Genomic DNA, 23142 nt, shown 5'->3' on the forward strand with positions numbered 1-23142 from the left:
CCTTCACCTGCAGTTTCTATTTTCAAACGGATGTGTCTCTAGTTATTACCTATGTATCTCTCCTCACAGAATGTTGTTAATTTTGTATAAATACAGTGTGTGGCTTTTTCATCTAATGTTTTTGTTTTTAAACATAGATGCTTCGAGAGCACAAGGCCATTATTATTCAGAAGCACGTGCGGGGCTGGCTGGCTCGTGTGCGCTACCGTAGGAGCTTGAAGGCAATTGTGTACCTGCAATGCTGCTATAGGCGTATGATGGCCAAGAGGGAACTGAAGAAGCTGAAGATAGAGGCGCGCTCTGTGGAACGGTACAAGAAACTCAATATTGGGATGGAGAACAAGATCATGCAGCTGCAGCGTAAAGTTGATGAGCAGGTAAATGCCCCAAGAGTGAATGGTCAGAAGTCTCTCATCATCTGCCTCAATATTTGAACTATGGGCAATCATTGGAAAAATACAGTGATTATTGGGAGCAGAATTTTTCTTTAAAAGGAATCAGTTTTCTTCTTTAGTTGAGGAGAAATATCTCTTTCCAGAGAGGGGAGCGTGGATCAGTCTAGATGTGAATCAGTAGATAATGTACCATTCCATACCATTTCCATACATAAGGACGGCCATACTGGGTCAGACAAAAAGTCCATCTAGCCCAGTGTCCTGTCTTCCAACAGTGGCCAATGCCAGGTGCCCCAGAGGGAATGAACACAACAGATAATCATCTGGTGATCCATCCCCTGTCACAATACACTTTTTTCAGGGTGTTGAACGGAAAACAAGTATGTTGATGGGCATGCATGGGCTGTGTCTGATTTTAACCTAGGACATGAAGGTTTGGAAGCTGCTATCTTGCTGGCCAAGCATCAATTGTTCTGTGGATAAATACAGTGATTCAGTCTGTCAATACAGCACCTTTCACGAGCACTAACATTCTGATTAAAACAAACCCCAAAGCTGTTCTAAATGCTAATATGTCTGCATTGTGTTTTGCAAAGAACAAAGACTACAAATCCCTGCTGGAGAAACTAACTAACCTGGAAACCACGTACAACACAGAGAACGAGAAGCTGCGGAGTGATGTGGAAAGGCTTCGCATGAGTGAGGAGGAGGCTAAGAATGCTACGAACCGTGTGAACATGCTCCAAGAGGAGATCACCAAGCTTCGAAAGGAGCTGCACCAAACACAGTCTGAGAAGAAGACAATTGAGGAATGGGCAGACAAATACAAACAGGAAACAGAGCAGGTGGGAAGTCCCTACCCCAAAATACCAAAATTTTAGAAACAGCCTGTCTCTAAAAGCCCCATTGGTTTGTTGTTCCTGAGATCTTAGAGATTCACAATTACTAAAATTATCCTTTTTCTTTTGTTGTTCTCGGGTTGAGTACAGCATATGGAATAGTACAGGAAGCTTGCTGATTGGAGCGCTTCTCAAAACTAGAAACATAGTGAATTGATCTGACCTCAAGCTGAACGTGTCCCCCAAGAGCAATGCATCTGTTACTTCCCCACCCACAAGTTTTTGGAAATCTGTGTGGCACTCAGCCTCTATCAAACTCAAAACAATAAAATAAAACAGACAATTTCCCATTTAAATTTGTTCAAATTTTTGGGTCCTTTGCTAAAGAGAGAGTTTCCATAGAGCAGTCTTGTAAATGTCTATAGGCCTGGCACCGCCACCAAAACTTAAGCAGCATAGGGCAGAGTCACTGAATTTGTTTCTAATCCATGTGTCTTTAGATGCAATAGAATTTAAATGGCATCCCCGGGTTAAACACTCTGGGCTCTCATGTTCATTGGCCTCATCTGATCAGAAATTCAGTGTGTGCTGCGTGCAGGAGAGGGTGCGACTGGGATGTGAATTAAGAAGTCAAGGTGGCACTTTAGCTCACTATCTAATTTTCTGAAGGACAGTTAAAAACATTGAATTTTTGATGTCTTGCTACAAGGATGCAGTGGAGTTAGATTAAACACATTCCCATGACTGCAATCCTTATCCTGAGCCAAACATTCTGTTGTTTTACAGTTGGTATCAGAACTGAAAGAGCAAAACACATCACTGAAAAAGGAAAAGGAGGAGCTGAATCGTCGCATCCATGATCAGGCCAAGGAGATGACAGGTCAGTTCTGCTCACTTCACTTTCTTTTTTGGTTTGTTTGTTCCTTTGTAAAGTGACTCTCTCTATCCAGGCATTGGCACTCAGATCTGGTTAATCTGCTGTGGTTTGTTAACTACATTTCCCTTTAGAATGTAATTTACAGCTCTAGTATAGGACCATATGTGCTATACAACTGTTGACAATTTGAGTGTTAAGAATGCCCAAATCTATATTTAAAAAAAAAGTAAACTAGTTCTGACTGTTAATAAATATAATTAACCCATTGGGGTCAAATTATCAAAAGTGGTCTACTAAATTGTGAACGCAAATTCCATACTTGGATGTGCAGCCTGATATTTGACATACAAAGTGGGTAATTACACACTTACATTCTTTTTAAATGCATAAATGTGGTATTTGCACACTCAAGTTGAGGCAGCTGGGCTCTGTAAGCGGGGCTCTGTGTACAGAGCTGAAATGTATAGCATGTTATCTGGCACAGAGCATATGCTTTTTGATGATTGCTTCTGAACCTCATCTCTGAAAAAAAAAAATTCATTTCTATTTGGAGAAAACTAATTCCCTTTATTGCAACCACACACAGACATACACACACATCACCATCTTTGTAGGGTTGTCTATTGCTTTCTAAACTCTTGTGCAGCATCAGATTGCACAATTCACTTTGGTCCCTTAATTATCCAGAGCATTGGAGAAAACCACACACAGACCAACGCATATTTTTCTAATAGCGCTCAAACAAATAACAGATGTATTGTTGCATCTTAGTAAGTGACTTTGTGGTGAGTACCTAACCATAACTGGAGAAAGATTCAGAAGAGCCGAGACTACCCTCGTTTTACATTGAAGATATGTACAAATGGAGATGCCATCTTCAGATACTAGACTAATACAATACAAAAGCAGACTAGGATAAACAATTTTACTGCTGCCACCCCAAATTATTAGGTGACAGACAATGGAGAAGACTCTACAGAAGTGAACCCTTCTAATGTTATCCCAATGATTTTTTTAGTCCTTTGTGTCTTTGATGCAGCACTTTCCTGCAATGGCATAAATATTACAGGCTTATTTTGTTTTTAAACAGCACAGTTTGTACAGTATCTGTGTTCTTTTCATACTTGTGCGTAGTGTCTCGCTTTATACTGTAGCTATGGAATATGGACATCACCGATTAAGTAGGTTCCCAAGATGCATCTTGTTCACACTTTGGTATCATCTATTTGGTGACAGAGACCATGGAGAAGAAGCTTGTTGAGGAAACGAAACAGCTGGAGCTAGATCTGAATGATGAAAGGTTAAGGTATCAGAATCTGCTGAATGAGTTCAGCCGCTTAGAGGAGCGCTATGAGGATCTCAAGGATGAGGTGAATCTGATGGTGGTAAGTGGTTTAAAAGATAGCAAAATTATGTGCTGTTTGTGGACAGTATTTTAGCAAAACTTGGTGAAATAATATAGGGTCAGATTTTGTTCCCAGATCTGTGCATGGGAATTGTTTGCCTTGTGCCAGAGCAAAATTTGCCTCTTAAACATTAGCTCTTAATCTGTTTGCTTTTGCTCAACCAAAACACTTCATGTCATCTAACCCAGCAGTTCTGAATTAGGGGTCCGTCGCCCCTTGGGGGCCGTGAGCTGGTTTCAAGGGGCCGCAGGGCCCCAAGGCTGAAGCATGGGGCTGAAACTGGGAGCAGAGCCACGGGGAGCCCTGAGCCCCAGCGCTCCCCTGAGAGCTAGAGCCTCGGCGACCCCCGTGGGCTGAAGCTGGGAGTGGAGCTGTGGGGAGCCCCAAGCCCTGGCGCTCCCCCTGGATCTAAAGCCCTGAGCTCCGGTTCTCTTGCAGGGCTGAAGCCCCAGCTCCTCCCCTCTCCCGTCCAGAGCCCTGGTGCCCCGCGGGGCAAAAGCCCTGAGCACCCCCACCTGGAGCCCAGCACCCCACTGCCCAGTGGCTGAAGTCCAGAGCCCCGAGCCCCCCCCTACAGCTGAAGCCCTGAGGCCCCCACACACACCCAGTGGCTGAATCCAGGAGTCCGGAGGCCCCCTAACTGGGCCCTGGAGTTTTTATAGTATGTTGGTGGGGGCTCAGAAAGAAAAAGGTTGAAATCCCCTGCTCTAACCCATTTTTAAACTTCTTTTCGGGGCTTGTGAACGACTTTTTGTCTCAAATTATGTGGGGGTTTTAAAACCTTTTCTGTTATTCTTGTTGTAGCTATAGGCTTATTGATCTCATTTTTACATGGGAGTTTTCAAACATGCTACTGCCCAGATTTTACTAGCCCCTCAGTTTCATTAATACCAAGTTTACCATTATCAATTTTGCAGTAGTTTTAAAGTTTTTTATGTGTATGTATCAGGAGGAGGAAATTACAGTGTGGAATACAAAACTTCAGAGGGTCCTTGCCTCTTCTGAATCTTGGGTTGCCACTTCCTTCCCTATAAATGCATGTTTCCTTTTCCACAAAACACTGCTTTATTGCTCACTTCTGCTGCTCCCACAAGCAAATTCTCATAACGCGGGAAAAGTTGACCTGTCCCCAGAGTCTTGATTACAGTGTCTTTCATGTGCCTAGGTTTCAGGTGGCACAGAGGAACCAAAATCTCAAATCTTTTCCCAAAGTCATGGTTGCTGTGGAGTAACTCAGAGCACTAGAAGCTAAGCCACTGGGTTATGGGCAGGTGACAATAATGCTGGTACTGACTCATTTTATTTGCACTTCAGAGCATCCCCAAGCCTGGGCACAAAAGAACGGATTCCACACACAGCAGCAATGAATCTGAATATACATTTAGCTCTGAGATTACAGAGACAGAAGACTTACCACTGAGAATGGAGGTAATGTTAGAGAAACTCCAGTACTTTTCACTAATCACTAGCAAATCTATGCCCATCTTTTCTTTATGACTGGCAAATCTTAGTGTCAAGAATCTAGTGCTTTAGTCCACCATAGCCCATTTTCTTTATGAATGGCTTAGTGTATAGTTGTATCTCTGTAATCCTACATAAAAAGATTTCAGTAAAAATATATTTTTAATTTTCTTTAAATTACAGTAAAGGACCATAGATAGGGTAGTTGGTCACACAGCTGTCTAATTTACACGTGATGCAGTTGCCTGGCAACTTTTGCAGGAACAATCAGTTGCTTGCTCAAAAGTGGGCACTCAAAAACAACTTGAGGCTGGCTGAAAAGCAACCTCTATACTATAAATATACTTAAATATACTTTATATATTTAAAAGCTGAGAGAGGTACAAGTAGCTAATTATTCTCTCAATAACTGTGCTGAAATAGGAAGGTGGCTACAAATTTCATAGCTGAGTACTACTCAGACTTACAAAACTGTTGCACCAGTATCACAAAATGTCATGCAATTCTCATGCACTTTATGAGTGAAATTCACTTCAATGGAGACTGTCCACTCAAAGTTCTATGCATCACTTAACGCCCACATTAAAAGGCTGTATATATGGGCCCTTTTCATTGGGGTGAATTCACTCTTAGTGAGGAGAACATCATGTTGGATTTTTTTTTCTATGTGATACAGAAGAAGAAAACTTGAAAGATGCCTCATTACTGTAACCTCAAGGAAGCATTCATTTGAATCCTGGATTATTTGGAATTTTTCCAGAATTATTAGTCAGCTCTTCTACTGCCATAAGCAGTTAGTACTAATTATGGTGTAAATTCACGTGCATCTGCAAGTCGTTCGGAACATATTTCAAGATTCGAAATAAAGCCCATACACGGAAACTTCTTTTAATGTGACTACAAACATGCCAGAGGGCATCAGATTCCTGGGCTGGCATGTGCTATGTCAGTCAGGAGATGGGTAGTATTTTCTACTCAGGCTGAGGATACTTTCTTTTCTTTTAGACTTCGGATTTCACTCTTGACTCTGGGTGGTGGTACAGCAGATCACTCCTTCCTCACCTACTGAATAATGGTGATTTAGAGGGACAGAGTTCAGCTCTGTCAGGTGTCTCCATAGTTGGGTTTTACTGACTGCCATTATTTTTCCTGCAACTCCTCCTTAGACAAACTGTTGAAATCAAGTTATAGCTTGTGCAGATCCTCTAGATGTCATGTATTTCTACTTCCATTTTTCATAAGAATGGCCATCCTGGGTTAGACCAGTGGTCCATCTAGTCCTGTGTCCTGCCTTCTGACAGTGGCCAATACAGGCTGCTTCAAAATAAGTGAACAGAACAGGGCAATTATTGAGTGATCCATCCCCTGTCATCCAGTCCCAGCTTCTGGCAGTTGGAGGTTTAGGGCCACCCAGAGAATGGGGTTGCGTCCCGGACCATCTTGGCTAATAGCGATTGATGGACCTATTCTCCATGAACTTATCTAATTCTTTTTTTTTAACCCAGTTTTCTTTTGGCCTTCACAATATCCCCTGGTAATGAGTTCCACGGGTTAACTGTGCCTTGTGTGAAGAAGTACTTCCTTTTGTTTGTTTTAAAGCTGCTGCCTATTTATTTCATTGGGTGACCCCTGGTTCTTGTGTTCTGTGAAGGGGTAAATAACACTTCCCTATTCACTTTCTCCATACAGGTCTGATTTTATAGACCTCTATCATATCCCCCCTCCCTCCCCTTAGTCATCTCTTTTCTAAGCTGAAGAGCCCCAGTCTTTTTAATCTCTCCTCATATTGAAGCTGCTCCAGACCCCTAATCATTTGTTGTCCGTTTCTGCACCTTTTCCACTTTTAATACATCTTTTTGGATATATGGGTGCCCAGAACTGCACGCAGTATTCAAGACGTGGGCGTGCCATGGATTTATATAGTGGCATGATATTTTCTGTTTTACTATCTATCCCTTTCCAAATGGTTCCTAACTTTTTGTTAGCTCTTTTGACTGTTGTTGCACATTGAGCAGATGTCTTCAGAGAACTATCCACGATGACTCCAGGATCTCTTTCTTTAGTGGTAACAGCTAATTTAGACCCCATCATTTCATGGGGTAATTTACTTAGCAGGACATGGGCCCATCTTTATGGATAGATGGAAGCTGTCATGTGTAGTGGCATGTAATAGCGTTTCTCATGAGATCCAAATGTTTTTTCTCACATTGGCTGGCAGCCTTATTTAACTGCTTTTTTATTTTTTTCCAAAATCATGCTTCACAGCAATTTTGTTCTTTTGAATCTTAATGAATAAAGTAACCCACACAGGACTGTGTACATGCTTCAGCAGATAGAGAGATTAGATCTCCATTAATTTAACCTATTAAAAATGAAAGCACCGTTAAACATAAAGGCTAACAATAATAAACAGTATCCAAAAAAGTTGAGATAATTTCAAGCCAGAACCCCAAATTTAAACACAAATTCCGCAGAAATTGAGGGTATCTGGAGGTTTTTGTAGTTTGTGACCATTATATACTAAAATGTTATAAATGCTTTGCTTGCCTTATACATGCATAGTTGTATCTTTTCTAATATCCTTTCTAGGCTTTAAAGGATTAGGGTGCACTCCACAGTAACTGCTTAGTCTTCATTAAAACATGATAAGCTATAAAATATTTGCCTCCAACAAGTTCCGTTACAACTTTGAATTACAAATGATGACCTTTACACCAAGATACCAAAAGAAGACTAGTTGATTAATCCAAGAATATACAGTGCAGCTACAGTAGTACAAGAAAAAGGGCAGGAAACTTCTGAATGTACCCAAATCACTTCCTTCTGGTCATTTTTATATGTCACACCCCAGTTTATTGGGTTGTTTAATGGTGGGTCCAAATAAAGAAATTATGTAATACTTTGCTTTTAACTAAAGAACCTAACAACAATAGTTTAAAAAATTAGGAAAAGTTTGCCTGTAGTTAGTTTGTTTCATAGTGAATCTAACCGCAAACTTATTTCTTTTCTCCCTTCTCCCCTCCAAACAAGTAAGAAAAAGAGGTATGATTAATTAGACTTTATGCCTTAGAGTTAGCATCTAGTTTTTTCTGCCTTTAAAGCTCTAGGCTAGATACCTTTTATACTAGTCAATTCCTTTTAAAATAATCTTTTGAAGGTTAGTGATACATTTTGGACGCCAATATGCAGCTCTCAGAATCAAGTAACTGTTTCCCCAGTCTTTCTCCCCTCTCTTCTCACAATACCCTTTGCTCCTGACATGGAATGGTGACCCTTCTTGACTCCGCTGTGTTCTTCTTCAAGCAGGACCCAAGTGAGAAAAAGGCACCGCTGGACATGTCTCTGTTCCTCAAACTGCAGAAACGGGTTACAGAGCTGGAGCAGGAAAAGCAATCCTTGCAGGATGAACTGGACAGGAAGGAGGAACAGGCTCTCCGCACCAAGACCAGGGTAGAGTGCATCTAGCCAGTCACATGAGGACCTTGTGTTGTTCCCACCTTAGTAACATATAGACAATTTGGCCTGCTGAATGGTTTCTATAAAACCATCTGTTTCATTAGTACTTACTTTGTTTGGCCAAAAGTTACAAGCCTGAGTACCTAAAATCAGGCTCCTAAATCCACGTTGTGGCATTTAAAATAAGTGGGCGGATCTTAGAAGGACAAGGGTGAGGTAATATCTTTTATTGGACCAACTACTTTTGGTGAGAGAGACAAGCTTTTGAGCTTTTTTCTGGGCTGATTTTGTTTTTTTTCCAAAGTTGCTAAGGAACCCACTATTAAACTCAATGGGAGCTGAGGGTAATCGGTGCCTTTGAAAATCGTGACACTTATATTAAGTGCTCTAACACTTAACACTCTACTTAAACAATTCCTTGTTCTCTTCAGTATTTACCTTACAGGAAGAATCAAGCCAAAGAGTTTGGATCTGAATCCAGATCCGAAGATAACGATCGTTCAGATCTGGGGGATTTTTTTAGGCTTGCCTCTGATTTATATTCTTGAAATACTTTTTTTGGCAACTGTTTCTCATTTCCCTTCTGTTGATGGATTTCTTGAGCCTCTTTGCATTTAGTATTTAGAGTAGATCTTCTCTGTCCCTATTCAAATAACTTTACCGATTTGCACCTGATTTTATTTATCTATGATAAGCACAATAAGTAAATGAAACAAGGCAATTTAAACATACCACACAAAATGCTCAGAGGTATAGGGCTAAATACTCTGTATTTAGTTTCCCAGGAAGGATAGCTTTAACTCCCATCATGACAGTAAAATGCACATTTTCATTTTTCTGCCTTGACTCCTGTTAGTAACAGATGAAGGATGGAATTTATTTTTACTTTTGTCTGTGTTCTTTCCTAGGAGGAGGAGGAAAGGCCCCCAATGAGAGGCGCAGAACTAGAGTATGAGTCACTTAAGGTAATTCTGGATAGGAGGCTTCTGGTATTTAAAGGATTAGTAAGAATGTTATCACCATTTACATTAGCTAGGATAGTAAGTAATATCTTTCCTGCTTCAGGATGTAAGTCAACTGGAGAAGGAATCAGGAAGAACCTCCTCAATAGACATTTTATTGCATAATTGTTCACTGTGAGCTGTAGGAAGGCATGGCAGGGGACTACACTACTGGAATTGCTCCTTACACACGGGACTTCCCTGCAGCTGGTTAAACTGGGTTTAAGGCTGCTTTGTATAATAGATACACCAATGAACCTAGCCTATGGCTTTGCTAATATTGTTGCATATGGTGGACCATACCAAACAGGCGGACATATCCCTGTACCACAGTGCAGAATCTTGATAGCCCTGCTAGGCACAAGCTGGCTTGGGTCTAATAGAAATTCTTTAAAAATTTTGTGTCAAGGGAAGAGGAGAGGAGGAAGAGATTAATGGACATTTTTCAGTTGAGCCTTTATGGGGGCCAGCGCGGGGGTGTTTCTGGTTTTGTACTTCAGACAAAGGGTAGACCAATTAGTGAAATCCTTCTAGGCACTGTTCCCTATGGCTAAGAGATCAGGAAAAAGGGAGAGATTTTAACACTTCTGTCCTGTGGTTCGTAATTCTATGTAACTGTTGTGGAGGAGTAGAAGGGGTTCTGCTAAGTGATGGGGATGTCCTTTTTCTTTGCAGCGTCAAGAACTTGAATCTGAGAACAAGAAGCTGAAGAATGAGCTGAATGAGCTGCAGAAGGCTCTTTTGGAGAAGAGCTCTCCAGAGGTGACTGCTCCTGGTGCCCCTGCCTATAGAGTCCTCCTGGATCAGCTGACCTCAGTAAGTGAGGAACTGGATGTACGCAAAGAAGAAGTCCTCATCCTGAGGTCTCAGCTGGTGAGTCAGAAGGAGGCTATTCAACCCAAGGTAAGTAATAGCCTGCAGATGTCTTGAGAAGTAAAGTTAAATTGCAGCATTAAGCTACTACTTTTTACCTGGGAGTGTTGTGATGATTTTCTTATATGAGCCAAACCAGTTTCCCTCCCCAATCTACACATGGTCCTTTAAACCTTTTTAGGGATGAGCAGGGGTTGTTATAAGAACACAAAATTAGAATACGCCAAAGTGGAAGATTCCATTAACTAGACCGATTTCTGGCCTGCAAGCCAACCGTTTTCCTTAACATATCTCACTAGTTAGTCAGACCAGGGCTGATATATTGACATTTGGCCAAGATATTCAGAAGATGATTATTTACGTGAGAAATTGACAAAGAGTGTAACTTAGTTTAACTGCCAACAATATTTCTTTCCCTTGACTGCTAAGTGCATGCTTAATTCAGACAAAGTGTTAAAGCCTGGCCGTATTTAGAAGCTGGCAGCAAAAATAATTGAAGAGCATTGATTGGAATTGTGCAGTATTTCTGTTGCAGAAAACTCAGAGCACCCCCCATCATTTAAATTAGTTACTCTGCTAGCAATGCAAATATCACTGTCAACTGCTTGTTGGTGCGATTCAGCATGAGTGGCACAAGTCCCTTATGAATATTTAGGTCAGTTGGCAAACTTACTACAGTTCCCAGAAATCCTCCTATATTCCCCCAGCTCATAGTTCAGTAGGAGGTAGCAGGAAATGTTTCCTCCAGATCTAACTCTGGGCATAAATGATCACCTTTCTTTGTTTCCAAGTTGCAATAAAGAGTCAAAAGGATAATTTACAATGTTGTGCATATTCCAGCTGAATGGTTAAGTTGTCATGTTATCTTATCAAGAGCAATAGGTACCATCAAAGTCCCCTTAAGTACATATCTTCAAGGAGAATAAAACTGTAGTTCTGATGATGAGATATTTAGGATCTTTCACAGTTTCAAAAGCAGGACTCAACTTGAAAGTAATAGCTCTTTAATCTAAAAACATTAGGACTTTGCAGATAACACCAAACAGGTAGATATGGTAATTGGATTGGAGGAGTGAACCATCCAGAGCTTGGTAAACCCACCAGGAACTGAGTGTGGGTGTTACCATTTTCCCCTGCTACTGTACAGAGATGTTTTTAAATATATTGAAAGTCTGTGATACATGTGGCTGTGCATGTCTTAACTTTTAACATAATTAGTTATAAAGGGAACAAAACCTGTTACTGGAATATTTTAAATATTATAAATAAATTCTAGAATAAATTGGTCCTAACAACAAGATGCAGGTGTTGTTTTCACACCTGTAGGAGTACAAGGGAAATAAAAAGCTGACCAATGGAATGGACAATGATAAGTTTGCAGATAATTTTTGATTGTTAGTTTGGACAGCTATGGCAGGAACAGAATTTGCTGATTAATTGTTTCTCTTCCTTCTTGCTTGCCGATTTGATTGCCAGGAGGATAAGGTAAACGTTTTTTCACTGCTGTAAACCAGATTTCTTACAGGCTAAAAACACCATCAAATATGAAACATGTTTGAGTTGTCACTTCACTAGGTCACAAATAATTTGATGTGTTTGAAGTTTAGTACTCACCTTTGCAGTAATTGAAGAGATCTTTCTCATTTCCCCTAAGGGAATAAGAAAAAAATTAATCTGCAAGTTCTTTAAAACAAGCATATTAACAATTTAGAGCTAAGGTGATACTGGTAGTTTATGGTAATTTAAAGATTGAATTAAAAAATCCTGAAATTTATTCAGTCAGTTGAATTAATGTATTTTATCAAACGTGTTTGGGGAGTAAGAGCAGCACAGTTCCAGGGGAAATTGGGAATCAGATCCCTCTTTAGAGATGGTAATATTACAATTATGTAACTGTAAATCGCACATAAGAGTCTGTGATGTGAAAAATTGCCTTGATTTTTAGTGTTGTAATGTGTCAAAGATAACATACGCATGACTTAATCCAGAGCACTACAATCTAAAAATGTTTGGCGGGAAAGGCTGAAAGTTATTGGATTAGAAGTTTTAGGTGAGAGGTACAATGCACAGAGCTGAGAAGAACATAGTTATATTCCATACGTTTTGTTTGTAGTGAAGGCCTTTCATTCAGATGTTACTACAACTATACCATTCATGGCAACCCTGGAGATCTGAGAGTAAATAGTATTTATTTCATCAACACAAAGATCAGAATATGCATGTTGAAGCTTAACTGGGTTAGCAGACAGACTTATAGCAGTTTTACTTCGAAAATGTAGAATAATTTCTTACATTTATGGTTTTGCAGTTGGAAAAGGTTACTGTAGGCTAACAAGGAAGCTGGCAATAACTGTGGGGAGATCATGTTCTTTGTCACTTCTCATACTATAAGGTGCAAATCTTGCAAAACTGCATTCTGAGTGTACAGACCTATGGTGCAAATATCTTCTGTGCAAGCTAAGTCTTAAATACTTAGTAGTAGTCTTGCTCAGAGAAGTGGGACTTAATTGTGAGAGTGAAACAGAAATGTCAGGCTTTAGTTTCTGGTATCCATTAAAGTCACGCGGCTTCACTACATTATCATCCACATAAAATGACATAAGGTTAAAAACAACTTGGCATATGCAATTGGAGAAATCAGATAAAAATCTTACTGAGCTTAAGTGAAGAAAAAGAAAAAATCCAGCAGCAAAACTTGAACTATGTACATTGAACTCTGAGTTGAACAAATCAGGTGATGATGGTCTTTTACTTGCAGAATTTGGCAGTGTAAATTACTGCAGACTTTCCAAAATAACCTTTACAAATGTGTAAAGGTGGAAATGGAAATTATTTGCAAAGTTCCAAATATGACACAATTAATGTTACCATTTATGAATCATAAACAGCAATAAAATGTATTTGTGAATTGAACACATCTTTTGAAAATTATGATGCTTATATTAAAAAAATTATAAGATGACAGTTCACGAGAATTTAAACTAAAATGTGAATTCACTGTTTCATGAGTTTATGTTGTTCTTTTTAGATGGTGGGCAGATGAGGAAAGGGAGGTATAGGCACACGCACACACTTGGTAGATAGAGTTAGAGATCGAGATATTTCAGTGTGTTGTGAGGGGTACATTTTAAAAGATAGTTTGTCTGTATGGCAGGTAGAGACTATGTACCAGATTCTGTTACCCTTTCTCTCCCAAGCAGAACTGTTCATTTCAGTGGGGGTTACACAAGGAGTAAGGTGCTATTCAACTTGAGTAAAGGTGGCAAAATCTAGCCCTTCATTAATTTGGAAGTGTTAAACCGTACCCTGGAACTGTTTTTTCCCCACAGAATACTATGACAGATTCTACAATCCTCTTGGAGGATGTACAGAAGATGAAAGACAAAGGAGAAATAGCACAGGCATATATTGGGCTAAAGGAAACAAACAGGTATGTTTTGTATTTATTTTGCTTATCATAATAACTTTGAACCCATTTCTGCCTCACTTATGTTGTACCATACTTCGAGTTGCATCAAGATGAGACTAAATGCATTTGTATTTGGGGTTTCATTATTTTGATGGGTAAGACTGCTATTTGCAAAATTCAAATTAATATTCTAAATACTAATATATAAATGCAAAATCAAGCTTCCTGGGGTTTCCATCATCCATGCTTGTAATTGACGCTGGTGCTAAAATTACCTTTGTATGATACCCCTCTTTTTGTGTGTGTGCCATTCCTCTTGTCTTTGGTAACATTTCACTAGCAATTGTCATAGCAATTTATAATTACGCATGTTTTGTAATAGTATGAAATGCAGTAAGCGACACTGTGTTCTTTAACATTCAGAACAGAATTGCTCAGGTAGTGAAACTATGTGCAATCAAGTTTATCAATGTTTTACTAAGTAGCTTTAGAGCTGTATAGATTAAAGTGTTGTGTATCACGTCTCCCTTTCATAACTGTAATTTTAACATTTTCTTCCCTTGTTAATGTATCCTCTCATCATCATCATGTATCCCTTTTGTGTTTTTCATTTTTTAAACATTTTGCTTGGAAGACAATCTCTTCAGGACTATCATATGCTGAATGAGGATGGAGAACTATGGCTGGTTTATGAAGGGTTAAAACAAACCAACAGGTTACCAGAATGGGGTTTTCTTCATTTTGCATTCTCTCTTCTTACTAACTGTGCCCCCTGCTATGGAATTGCTTTAGCTGCAATGTTTTTTATGCACTAATAGTTCAGAAATAATTGATCATTATCATTTTCTACAAAGAGTAGAAGAATTACCCAAAGCCTGGTCTGTGAATCTTTCTACCTACCATGGCATGCCATTAAAAACTTAAGATGGCTGTAACAATGAAAATATGATCCAATACAAAATGTGTACACTGGACAGAAATGGACAATATAAAACACCAGCAGTTCTACAACTGAAATGAAAGAGGCTTTGTAACTATATGTTACTTGTCTACCTTCATGTTGTATCTGGAAATGTTTTGCCTTATTGTTTTTCAGTTTGAGGAAGTACAGTGATTTAATTGATTTTTAATGCTATTGTTTAAATAGCTTCTGTGTACTTTTTATTTTCTTTTAAAGTTTTTCTTGTTATTTTTCTTATTTTGACTGAGGATAAGTAATTGTACACAATCATCTTGGAGAGGCCAATGCTAAAAGAAGTGTCCATTCAAAATGTAACTTTCAAAGATAGAAAGAAATTTTCAAATGATAGGGTGGTATACAAAAATGTGTGTACAGTCACTGCAACACCTGAAAATGTGTGCGCAAACTGCTAGTTGGGCATCTAATTGGCCAAGTGCACGTAGCATCTTGTAAGCGAATACAGTCACTCATTCATAATATGTGTTCATCTTTCAGAATTTTCCTAGAATGTCCATAGTCTTCCATTTGTGATAACCCATTAGTTTAGCATTGGTTTTTAATCCCTATACACTTACAAAGCAGTAGCCACCAAAACAGATACTTTGTAATGAATGCTATTAACTAATGTCTTTCCTTCCCTTATGCTAACAAATCCTAAACCTAAGCTGCTTTTGTAAGTCTGCTAAGCACTAACTTAGAATAGCGAATGTAATGCAGAGAGGGATGGAGAGTGGTCGTTTTGCATCTTTTGTTTCTTGTACTGGCGCTATGTAGTCAACAAGCGTTAGAGCAAGAGGCAGAGTTCTGTAAGGTAAATGACTATTTGCCTTCACATGCTTGTTCAATGTAGCTACTAGTTAACTTGTCTGCCTTATTCATATTTAAACCCTGAAAGTGTTTCTGATAGTGCCAATGTCACTGTTGATGCCATTTCCTGTGTGTACACACCGCAGAGAGTGAGTCGTAGCACTCCAAGGGTACGTCTACATTGCACCTGCCTTTCAGCCACCGCCTGTGGTGTGTAGTGTAGACATAGCCTTATACTGCCCTACAAATACAAATTAATTCACACAGCACTCATTTGAAGTAAGCAACTATTTCACATTTGGAGTATTTGAGACATAAGTGATTTGTCCAAGATCAAAGAGTGAGTCAGAGGTAGAGCCAGGATTAAAACTTAAATTATTGGGTCCTAATCCTGTGCTCCATTCCCTAGCTCACATTTCTAGCACACATAATAATCCTCTATTAAATTGGCTAATGCATGTTTAAATATCGAATCAGGCTGATTTGGGTTCATTTGCAGTTGAATGTTCAGTTTCTTACTGAACAAAGTTAACCTGGAAGAAGGTTTCTTACTGAACAGAGTTAACCTGGAAGAAGATTTCTCTGTTAATACCATATGGGCCCTATTTTAAACAAATAAAGCATCTTCTAAATCTTATTTGACCTATTTAAACATGGAAAATGTTCTTGGCCCTTGTAGAAACATCACCAGACAAAAGAGATTCACAGATACGTTACATGTTATGGCATGTTTTCAGTACTACCAATAGATAGTACTTGCTCAAACACAGAGGAAATGCAAAGCAGTATCAGCATTACTTTGCGGTCTCCCATTGTTTGACTGTTTGATAATTTAATCAGAAGGCATATGGAAGGGTTTAAAGAGTACTCTGCATTTTTCCTTTTTCCTTGCAAGTCAGGAGCTAAATATCTGCGCAGCGGCTAACGCTTTAGGCGCCTGGTGAGCGTTTGGGATATAAATGCCAAGTGTCTCGCTCAGATCTTGCTGGGTTTTTGTAGGCTCCTCGAATCTCAGCTTCAGTCCCAGAAGAAGAGTCACGACAATGAGCTGGAAGCTCTCCGGGGTGAGATGCAGAGTTTGAAGGAGGAGAATAACCGCCAGCAGCAGCTTTTAGCACAGAACCTGCAGCTGCCCCCGGAGGCCCGGATTGAGGCCAGTCTACAGCATGAGATCACCCGGCTGACTAATGAAAACTTGGTAAGGGAGATACTACTGCAATGTAAATGCTAGGAGATGTAGCGAGAGTTACAGAGACACATATACTGTCACCAGTTTTCAAGTGGGAAACTCCCAAGGTCAATTGCATGTTTGCAGTAGATTTTTGCATGTAGGGTAACACTATAATAGATTAAATGACAAAATTCATGCTGTTGGGGTATAAACATTTCAGCCCATCATATGAATGAGGAAATTCCTCTGGTATGATTTTCATTACCAGCACTATGCTGGAGGTAGCGTTCTAAATCTCCTGTTACAGTTCCACCACCAAATTGAAAAGAGGATTGGGCTAATTATCTGACATCTGATGCCCCCTTCCCCCTTTCTAGATACTGTAAATCATCCCTAATAGGAAACTTATCCCTGGAGTTTATATGTAAACTTCTGCAAAGTATTTGCCCTGGAATGCACTAAATTACACAAAGTGTCAGGTGTTTTTAGAAAAACTCTGGGGGAAGATAAACTCCCAAGTGCCTTATAAAGTCTCTTATCTTCCTCATTCCCCACCATCTCAAATAACATCGGTCAAACAAGGCACTATACTCTGTTTATTCAGTTTATGTTGGAGGAACAAACATTTTCAGGAAGTCTCTTGGCCAAATGGGGTTAACTCCCTCCTTGGTTATTTGACAGCATTTTTGTATGAATGAAAGAAGAAATGAACAGATTCCCCGGCCTGTCACCCTCTTCTCTTCAAGCACATGCTTACTGGCATACAGGGTTCATAACAGATTAATAGGGGAATTTTCTCTGGGAGCCCCAGACTGAAATATTGCTGGCACATTGTTGCCCATTACCCAAAAATCTTTCTCCTGTAATGTACTTTACATAGCAAACTGAGTTGTATTGCTTTTAAGGGGAGGGATAGCTCAGTGGTTTGAGCAGTGGCCTGCTAAACCCAGGGTTGTGAGTTCAATCCTTGAGGGGGCCACTTAGGGATCTGGGGCAAAATCAAAAAAATTGGTCCTGCTAGTGAAGGCAGGGGGCTGGACTTGATGACCTTTCAAGGTCCCTTCCAGTTCTAGGAGATGGGATATCTCCATTAATTTAATTTAATTTAAGGAGAAAGGAAGTTTTCCTACCTGCGCTTTGACACCGGTGGTCCCCAATTCTAAACAAAGTGAGAGATGTTCTTTCCCATTTCAGTATATCACAGCCCTTCTTAACATTGGGTTATATTTGTAGTGTCTGAGGTTTTGACAGAAAGTGATGGGCTGAAGATAGTGGTCTTGGAAGTAAGTTTATGATTGAAGGCTTTTTACTAATTTATCCCAGAAATAACCTTACCCAGCTGGAAAAATTAAATGATAAAAGCTTTTCCATCTGTATAGCTCCTCCTTTCAGATACTTAGCCTATATTTTGGTATTTAGCTACCTTTTAGAGATTGCTACTCAATGGATTCTAGCCTCCCAAGACAACACATAGTCACATCATTCCATCCCAGAGGAATTTTCTTTTCACATCCAAAGAAGGGAATATTACTTGCCACATTTAGACTCATTCTTTAGGAATCTGTTTCTGCTGTTACTCATGTCAGTTCATCTAAATCAAACATTGTCTATGGGCAGATGGAGGGAACAACAGCAGCAGGACATAAAACTTAGCCTACCAGAAAAAATGAGCTTCTTAATCTTGTTTTAACCTGACTTTGTTTATACAGTGTTTGCTGAAATATTAGTGTCTCAAAGGGAGGAGAAAAAAAAATCTGTACCTATTTTTTCAGTTTTATGAGGAGTTATATGCAGATGACCCCATGAAGTATCAGTCGTATCGGATTTCACTTTACAAACGGATGATTGTATGTAGATCATGTTTCTCTGTTGTTTTGTTTGCTACTTCTGGAGCACTGAACTGAAGAGCAAGCTGGCTGCCTTTTCCTCTCTCCAAGGAAACCCTCTACAGAGAGCTTCACAATGTCCATTTTCCCCCTACAGCTTTTGTTGTCAGTCTTTAGTGTCATTTGTGTAATCTTAATGTCTCTTTTTGACACAGTTTGTTACTAATCTGAGTCTTGTAGCGTGATCAAAGCAGCCTAATTTTGAATATAAAATTACATTTTAGGATCAAAATTGGCATCCTGAACATGAAGCTTGTGATGCTAAAATACTTAGTTTCCAAATTTGCTCTTTGCTAAAAATTTTAAAGGTGAAACATTAAAATCTGATTCAGGAAAATTGCAAGTTGATCCTGCAGAGAGTGACTGCTATACATAGTGCCGACTAAAATGAATAGTCCTATTGAAGCCAGTGTTTGTTACTAGGACTACTCACAGTTATTCATGTTAGTGAATGATTGTAGGATTTGGATCCTTCTATGAAACTGTGGAATCAACTTGTGATAAAGGTGGTGGAATCAAAATACTCTATTGAGTACTTACTCTGTTTGTTTTTTAATTAAGATTTTCACAAAGAACAAAAACAAAGGCAAAACCAGGAAAATATAAATTCATTTATGGGTTTCCAAATGAGTGAGAGGCTCACAACTACTGATTTTGTTTAGACGAACTATGAAAGTGTCTTTTCACCACACCTGTTTGTTGTGGTGCAGAAATCAAATCCCTTGGTTGAGATTTTGAAAGCAGTCTAGTGCATTTAGACATGCATCTTTCTTTAATTTTAATAAAAGAAATGCTATACCTGGAGTCAATGGGAATTTTTTGTTAACTATTTTAACTACTGCTTTGAATATGAACTGCCACTCTGTCCTATTGGCTAACAGACCTTTAACCTGACTCCTGCTGTTTCGTCACATTTTAGGTGGTAAACTCTTTGGGGTGCAAATATCGAGATCAATTTTATACCCACTTCCCACCAATTATCAAAGACCTGTTAATATTTTCCAATACATTTAGAGAATTATAGCTTCTCTGATGGGTGCTTCTGGTTCAGAATGTACATGCTACTCTGCCTCACATTCCCATCAGTATAATAAAGAACCAAGATTTACTGAGTGTAGTTTTTTTTTTTTTTTCAAATGCTTTCAAACCCTTAATCTTAAATGGCTTTTGAGTTTTTCTGTGTTAATGTAATCTTCAAAGGCTTTCCACAAATTATTTTAAACTTTTTATTGATTTTTTTTTATTCAGCACCATAGTGTGCATTACAAAATTACAAGATGGCAGGTCCTTTTTCCGAAGCACTTGCTGTCCAAGGGCTTGTCTAAACAGCAAGTGCAGTGTAAATCTACAGTGCACTAGCCTGATGTTCACTAAATCACCAAGTGAACCTTATGTACTAATAGTTCTGTAGCTTCAAACAGCAGTAAGTCAAAGCGTACTGTGCAGGGGCGGCTCCAGGCACCAGCGCAGCAAGCGCGTGCCTGGGGCGGCAAGCCGCGGGGGGTGGCCTCTCGGTCACTGTGAGGGCGGCATGCCTGCAGGAGGTCCGCCGGTCCCGCGGATTCGGTGGCAATTTGGCGGCAGGGACGCCGAAGGCGCGGCACCGGCGGACCTCCCACAGGCATGCTGCCAAATCAGCGTGACCAGCAGACCGCCCGCAGGCGCGCCACCGAAAGACGCCTGACTGCCGTGCTTGGGGCAGCAGTAAACATACAGCTGCCCCTGGTACTGTGAACTTCTAGTGCTCAGTAGCAGGGTCCATACAGCAACTTAGGATATGGCAGGCTAGTGTGCTGTAGATTTATGCCCCAGCTTGCTGCATAGTAACTCTCCATATAGTCATGCCTTAAATAAGAGAGAGCACAGTGAGTGTATTATTATTACCTGTTATTATTTGTATAGTGATTGTGCTTAGGAGCTAGTCATGGACTGGAACCCCATTGTGCTAGGCGCTGTACAAACACAGAACAAAAAGATAGTTCCTGCCCCAGTGAGCTTATAGTCTAAGTAAATGTGATGACAGCAGACAGATGGTGATATGGCAGAGAGAAAGCATGAGGGTTACAACAAATATCATGTATTTTATAAAGCTGAATTTGAGTCTTGTACTCCCCCCCCCTTTTTTTTTTTAAAAACAAAACAAAACAAAACCCTATTCCATTTTGTGAGGCTAAAGGCAGGCCTGAGGGCAGGAATAGAGGATGCAGAAGTTGAGGTTAGCAGTATAATGGGAAGCCTAGAATAGATGTTACTATACAATCTCTTCCACTCACCATAATCACTGACCAGGATACGTGGGCATCCGCAAAATATATCTGCATAAGAGTTCTGCCTCCATCACGCTGCAGCTTGACAATATGTTTGATAATGTTTGGCTTGAATTTTACGCAGTGTACAGGCGTGCAAATTTCAGCCAGATGGTGGCATTTCCTTTCAGCTTTTCTCACAGTCCCTTTTGTGACACTAATAGTGTTAATCTTGTCTGTTTCACATGTAATAACATTTGTCTAGTACCTGAATCTTATCACTTATTTTAATGTACAGGATTTAATGGAGCAGCTTGAAAAGCAGGACAAGACAGTTCGCAAGCTGAAAAAGCAGCTGAAAGTGTTTGCTAAAAAGATTGGTGAACTTGAAGGTATTTATAATGTTGTGTGTGAGAGAGAGATTTGTTCCAATTCCTGTTGAACTCTTTCACCAAATGTTTGTATGTAGTTTTTTAGTAAGGCAATGAGTCTTAAGCAGCATAAGCCAATGTTAGCTTAGCATGGAAATTGAAGATCTACTGAGAGGTCTGTGTGCATATTGAAGGCAGTGTGTGATCCTCTATAATGATGACTTCTAAAGTAATAGTTAATGTTGATTTTGTAGCCTTTATTTTAAATTGAATGAATTGATAGTTCTGTGGTAAATTACAATGAGTCCGGCTTCTGTTGCTACAGTTTAAAGATAAATAGGATAGAGATTTGGAGGCTCTAGGAACATGAAGAATGAGGACAGTAACAACAAAGTTTAGAAGTAAAAAAAATAAAATATATTGTTTGTATTATAAGTTATACTACATACCGATTTACGCAACCTGAGAGAATCCATGCACTGGCCAGTCCCACATCCATACTCACATACGCAAAGATTTCATAGAGTTGGATGGATCTCTCAACAGGTGGCCATCGAGACGGGTGGGTGGTTCCTGCTGGAGTCATCCCAATGAGGTCTTCCAAGGGTCTTCCCTCTTTTACCCAATCAGGGAACGTATTTTATATTGTTGTTCTGACCGCACCTAATACCTTATGCATATGCATGAGGGTTCAACCCTCTTTTCCTTATCTGTACTTCTACACTCCATGAATATTGGGGTGCCCCATTTTACATAGGTCGTCATCTTAGTTCCCCTTATTCTCATAAGCATCTATGCACAACAGGGTCCATGGTAACCTGCGGTCAAAGCAGGACATCCCATGATGTTACAATTAGGTGTCTTGCAGTCTAGACGGGTACATTACAACATATTTCCCATAATATAACCTATTGGCCCATTCTTTTCAGTAATATTGTAACCTTACTGGCAGAGGGTTAGTCATAGGTCACCCACTCATGTCAAGCGTTCTTAAGCCTACAACCTAGTATGGCTAAGCTAAAATCTTACAGGCCTCAGCCTGTAGGCCTTGTGTTCCAGCCATGCTTTACATATATACCTAATATACACTTAGCAATCCTAAATACCTGTGAATCTTATGTTTCTATAATCCTATAATTTAAATTTATTTGGCATATATGGATTATATACAAATAGCATATGAGTTGACCATAACAATAAATAACATGATAAATGGATGAAAAATGAACTAATTGGCTACATGGTAGAAGATGAAGAGGGAAAAAAAGGATGAATGTTTCACTGAAAGGAAACACCAGGTTGATTGCAAAACAGCACGCAGTTTGTGTTCTTTATTTACCCAAGATAATATGCAGTTTTTTGCCAAGAGGAAAATATTTCTATGGAGGAGCATGGTAAATATAAATGTCCCACTTTATTTTGAAACATGAGCTTCCCTAGCACTAACAAAGATGCAGATAATCTTTGTTTTTCTGCTCTCTGGTTTTCTTTTAATGTTGATGGTCATAACTGAATGTGAGTTTTCAGAGATATAAACCAAAGTTATTTTTATTATGTCACAGTGAGTATCAGTTTAGGATCTCAAGTCTGTAATACGAAGTGTGTGATGTTGAGAAAGACAACTAAAAGTGTTTTTTGTTTTTTGTTGGTTTTTTTATTGCTACAAGTGATTAACAGGACTGTAAAACTGAAGAGGATGTTGGTTTATAATTACTTCCTGGCACATATCCCTCAAAAATTCTGCATGAATCCCTTCTTTGTTTATCAGAGACAGGTTCACAGACAAACCAGTTCTTCTTTGAGTGCTCGTCCCTCTGTGTATTGCACTGTGGGTAAGCATGAGCTCCATGTACCTGAGACTGGATGTAATATCCATTCATCCGTGCCTGTGCTCAACACCTCCTCATGCTCCAAGCCAAGGGCATAAGGGGTGAGGTGGGGTGGACTAACTGCCTCTCCAGTTCCTTTCTACTGCGTCATGGT

The 23142-nt window shown here is 39.6% G+C and overlaps 1 protein-coding gene across 1 annotated transcript in view; it reads left to right on the forward strand.

The window, feature by feature from the left end:
* LOC112106581 (unconventional myosin-Va) overlaps positions 1-23142 on the forward strand; it is an 82067-nt gene that overhangs the window by 39791 nt on the left and 19134 nt on the right. Inside the window, exons 17-29 of the mRNA XM_029910716.1 lie at positions 138-377; positions 992-1240; positions 2021-2114; positions 3348-3496; positions 4832-4945; positions 8285-8428; positions 9343-9399; positions 10111-10338; positions 11785-11793; positions 13638-13738; positions 14352-14432; positions 16485-16683; positions 21087-21180. Coding sequence (XP_029766576.1) covers positions 138-377; positions 992-1240; positions 2021-2114; positions 3348-3496; positions 4832-4945; positions 8285-8428; positions 9343-9399; positions 10111-10338; positions 11785-11793; positions 13638-13738; positions 14352-14432; positions 16485-16683; positions 21087-21180 — 1759 coding nt within the window. The remainder of the gene's footprint in view (positions 1-137; positions 378-991; positions 1241-2020; positions 2115-3347; positions 3497-4831; positions 4946-8284; positions 8429-9342; positions 9400-10110; positions 10339-11784; positions 11794-13637; positions 13739-14351; positions 14433-16484; positions 16684-21086; positions 21181-23142) is intronic.

Source organism: Terrapene carolina, unplaced genomic scaffold, assembly GCF_002925995.2.
Source record: "Terrapene carolina triunguis isolate 2854851 unplaced genomic scaffold, T_m_triunguis-2.0 Scaffold67, whole genome shotgun sequence".
Lineage (NCBI taxonomy): Eukaryota > Metazoa > Chordata > Testudines > Emydidae > Terrapene > Terrapene triunguis.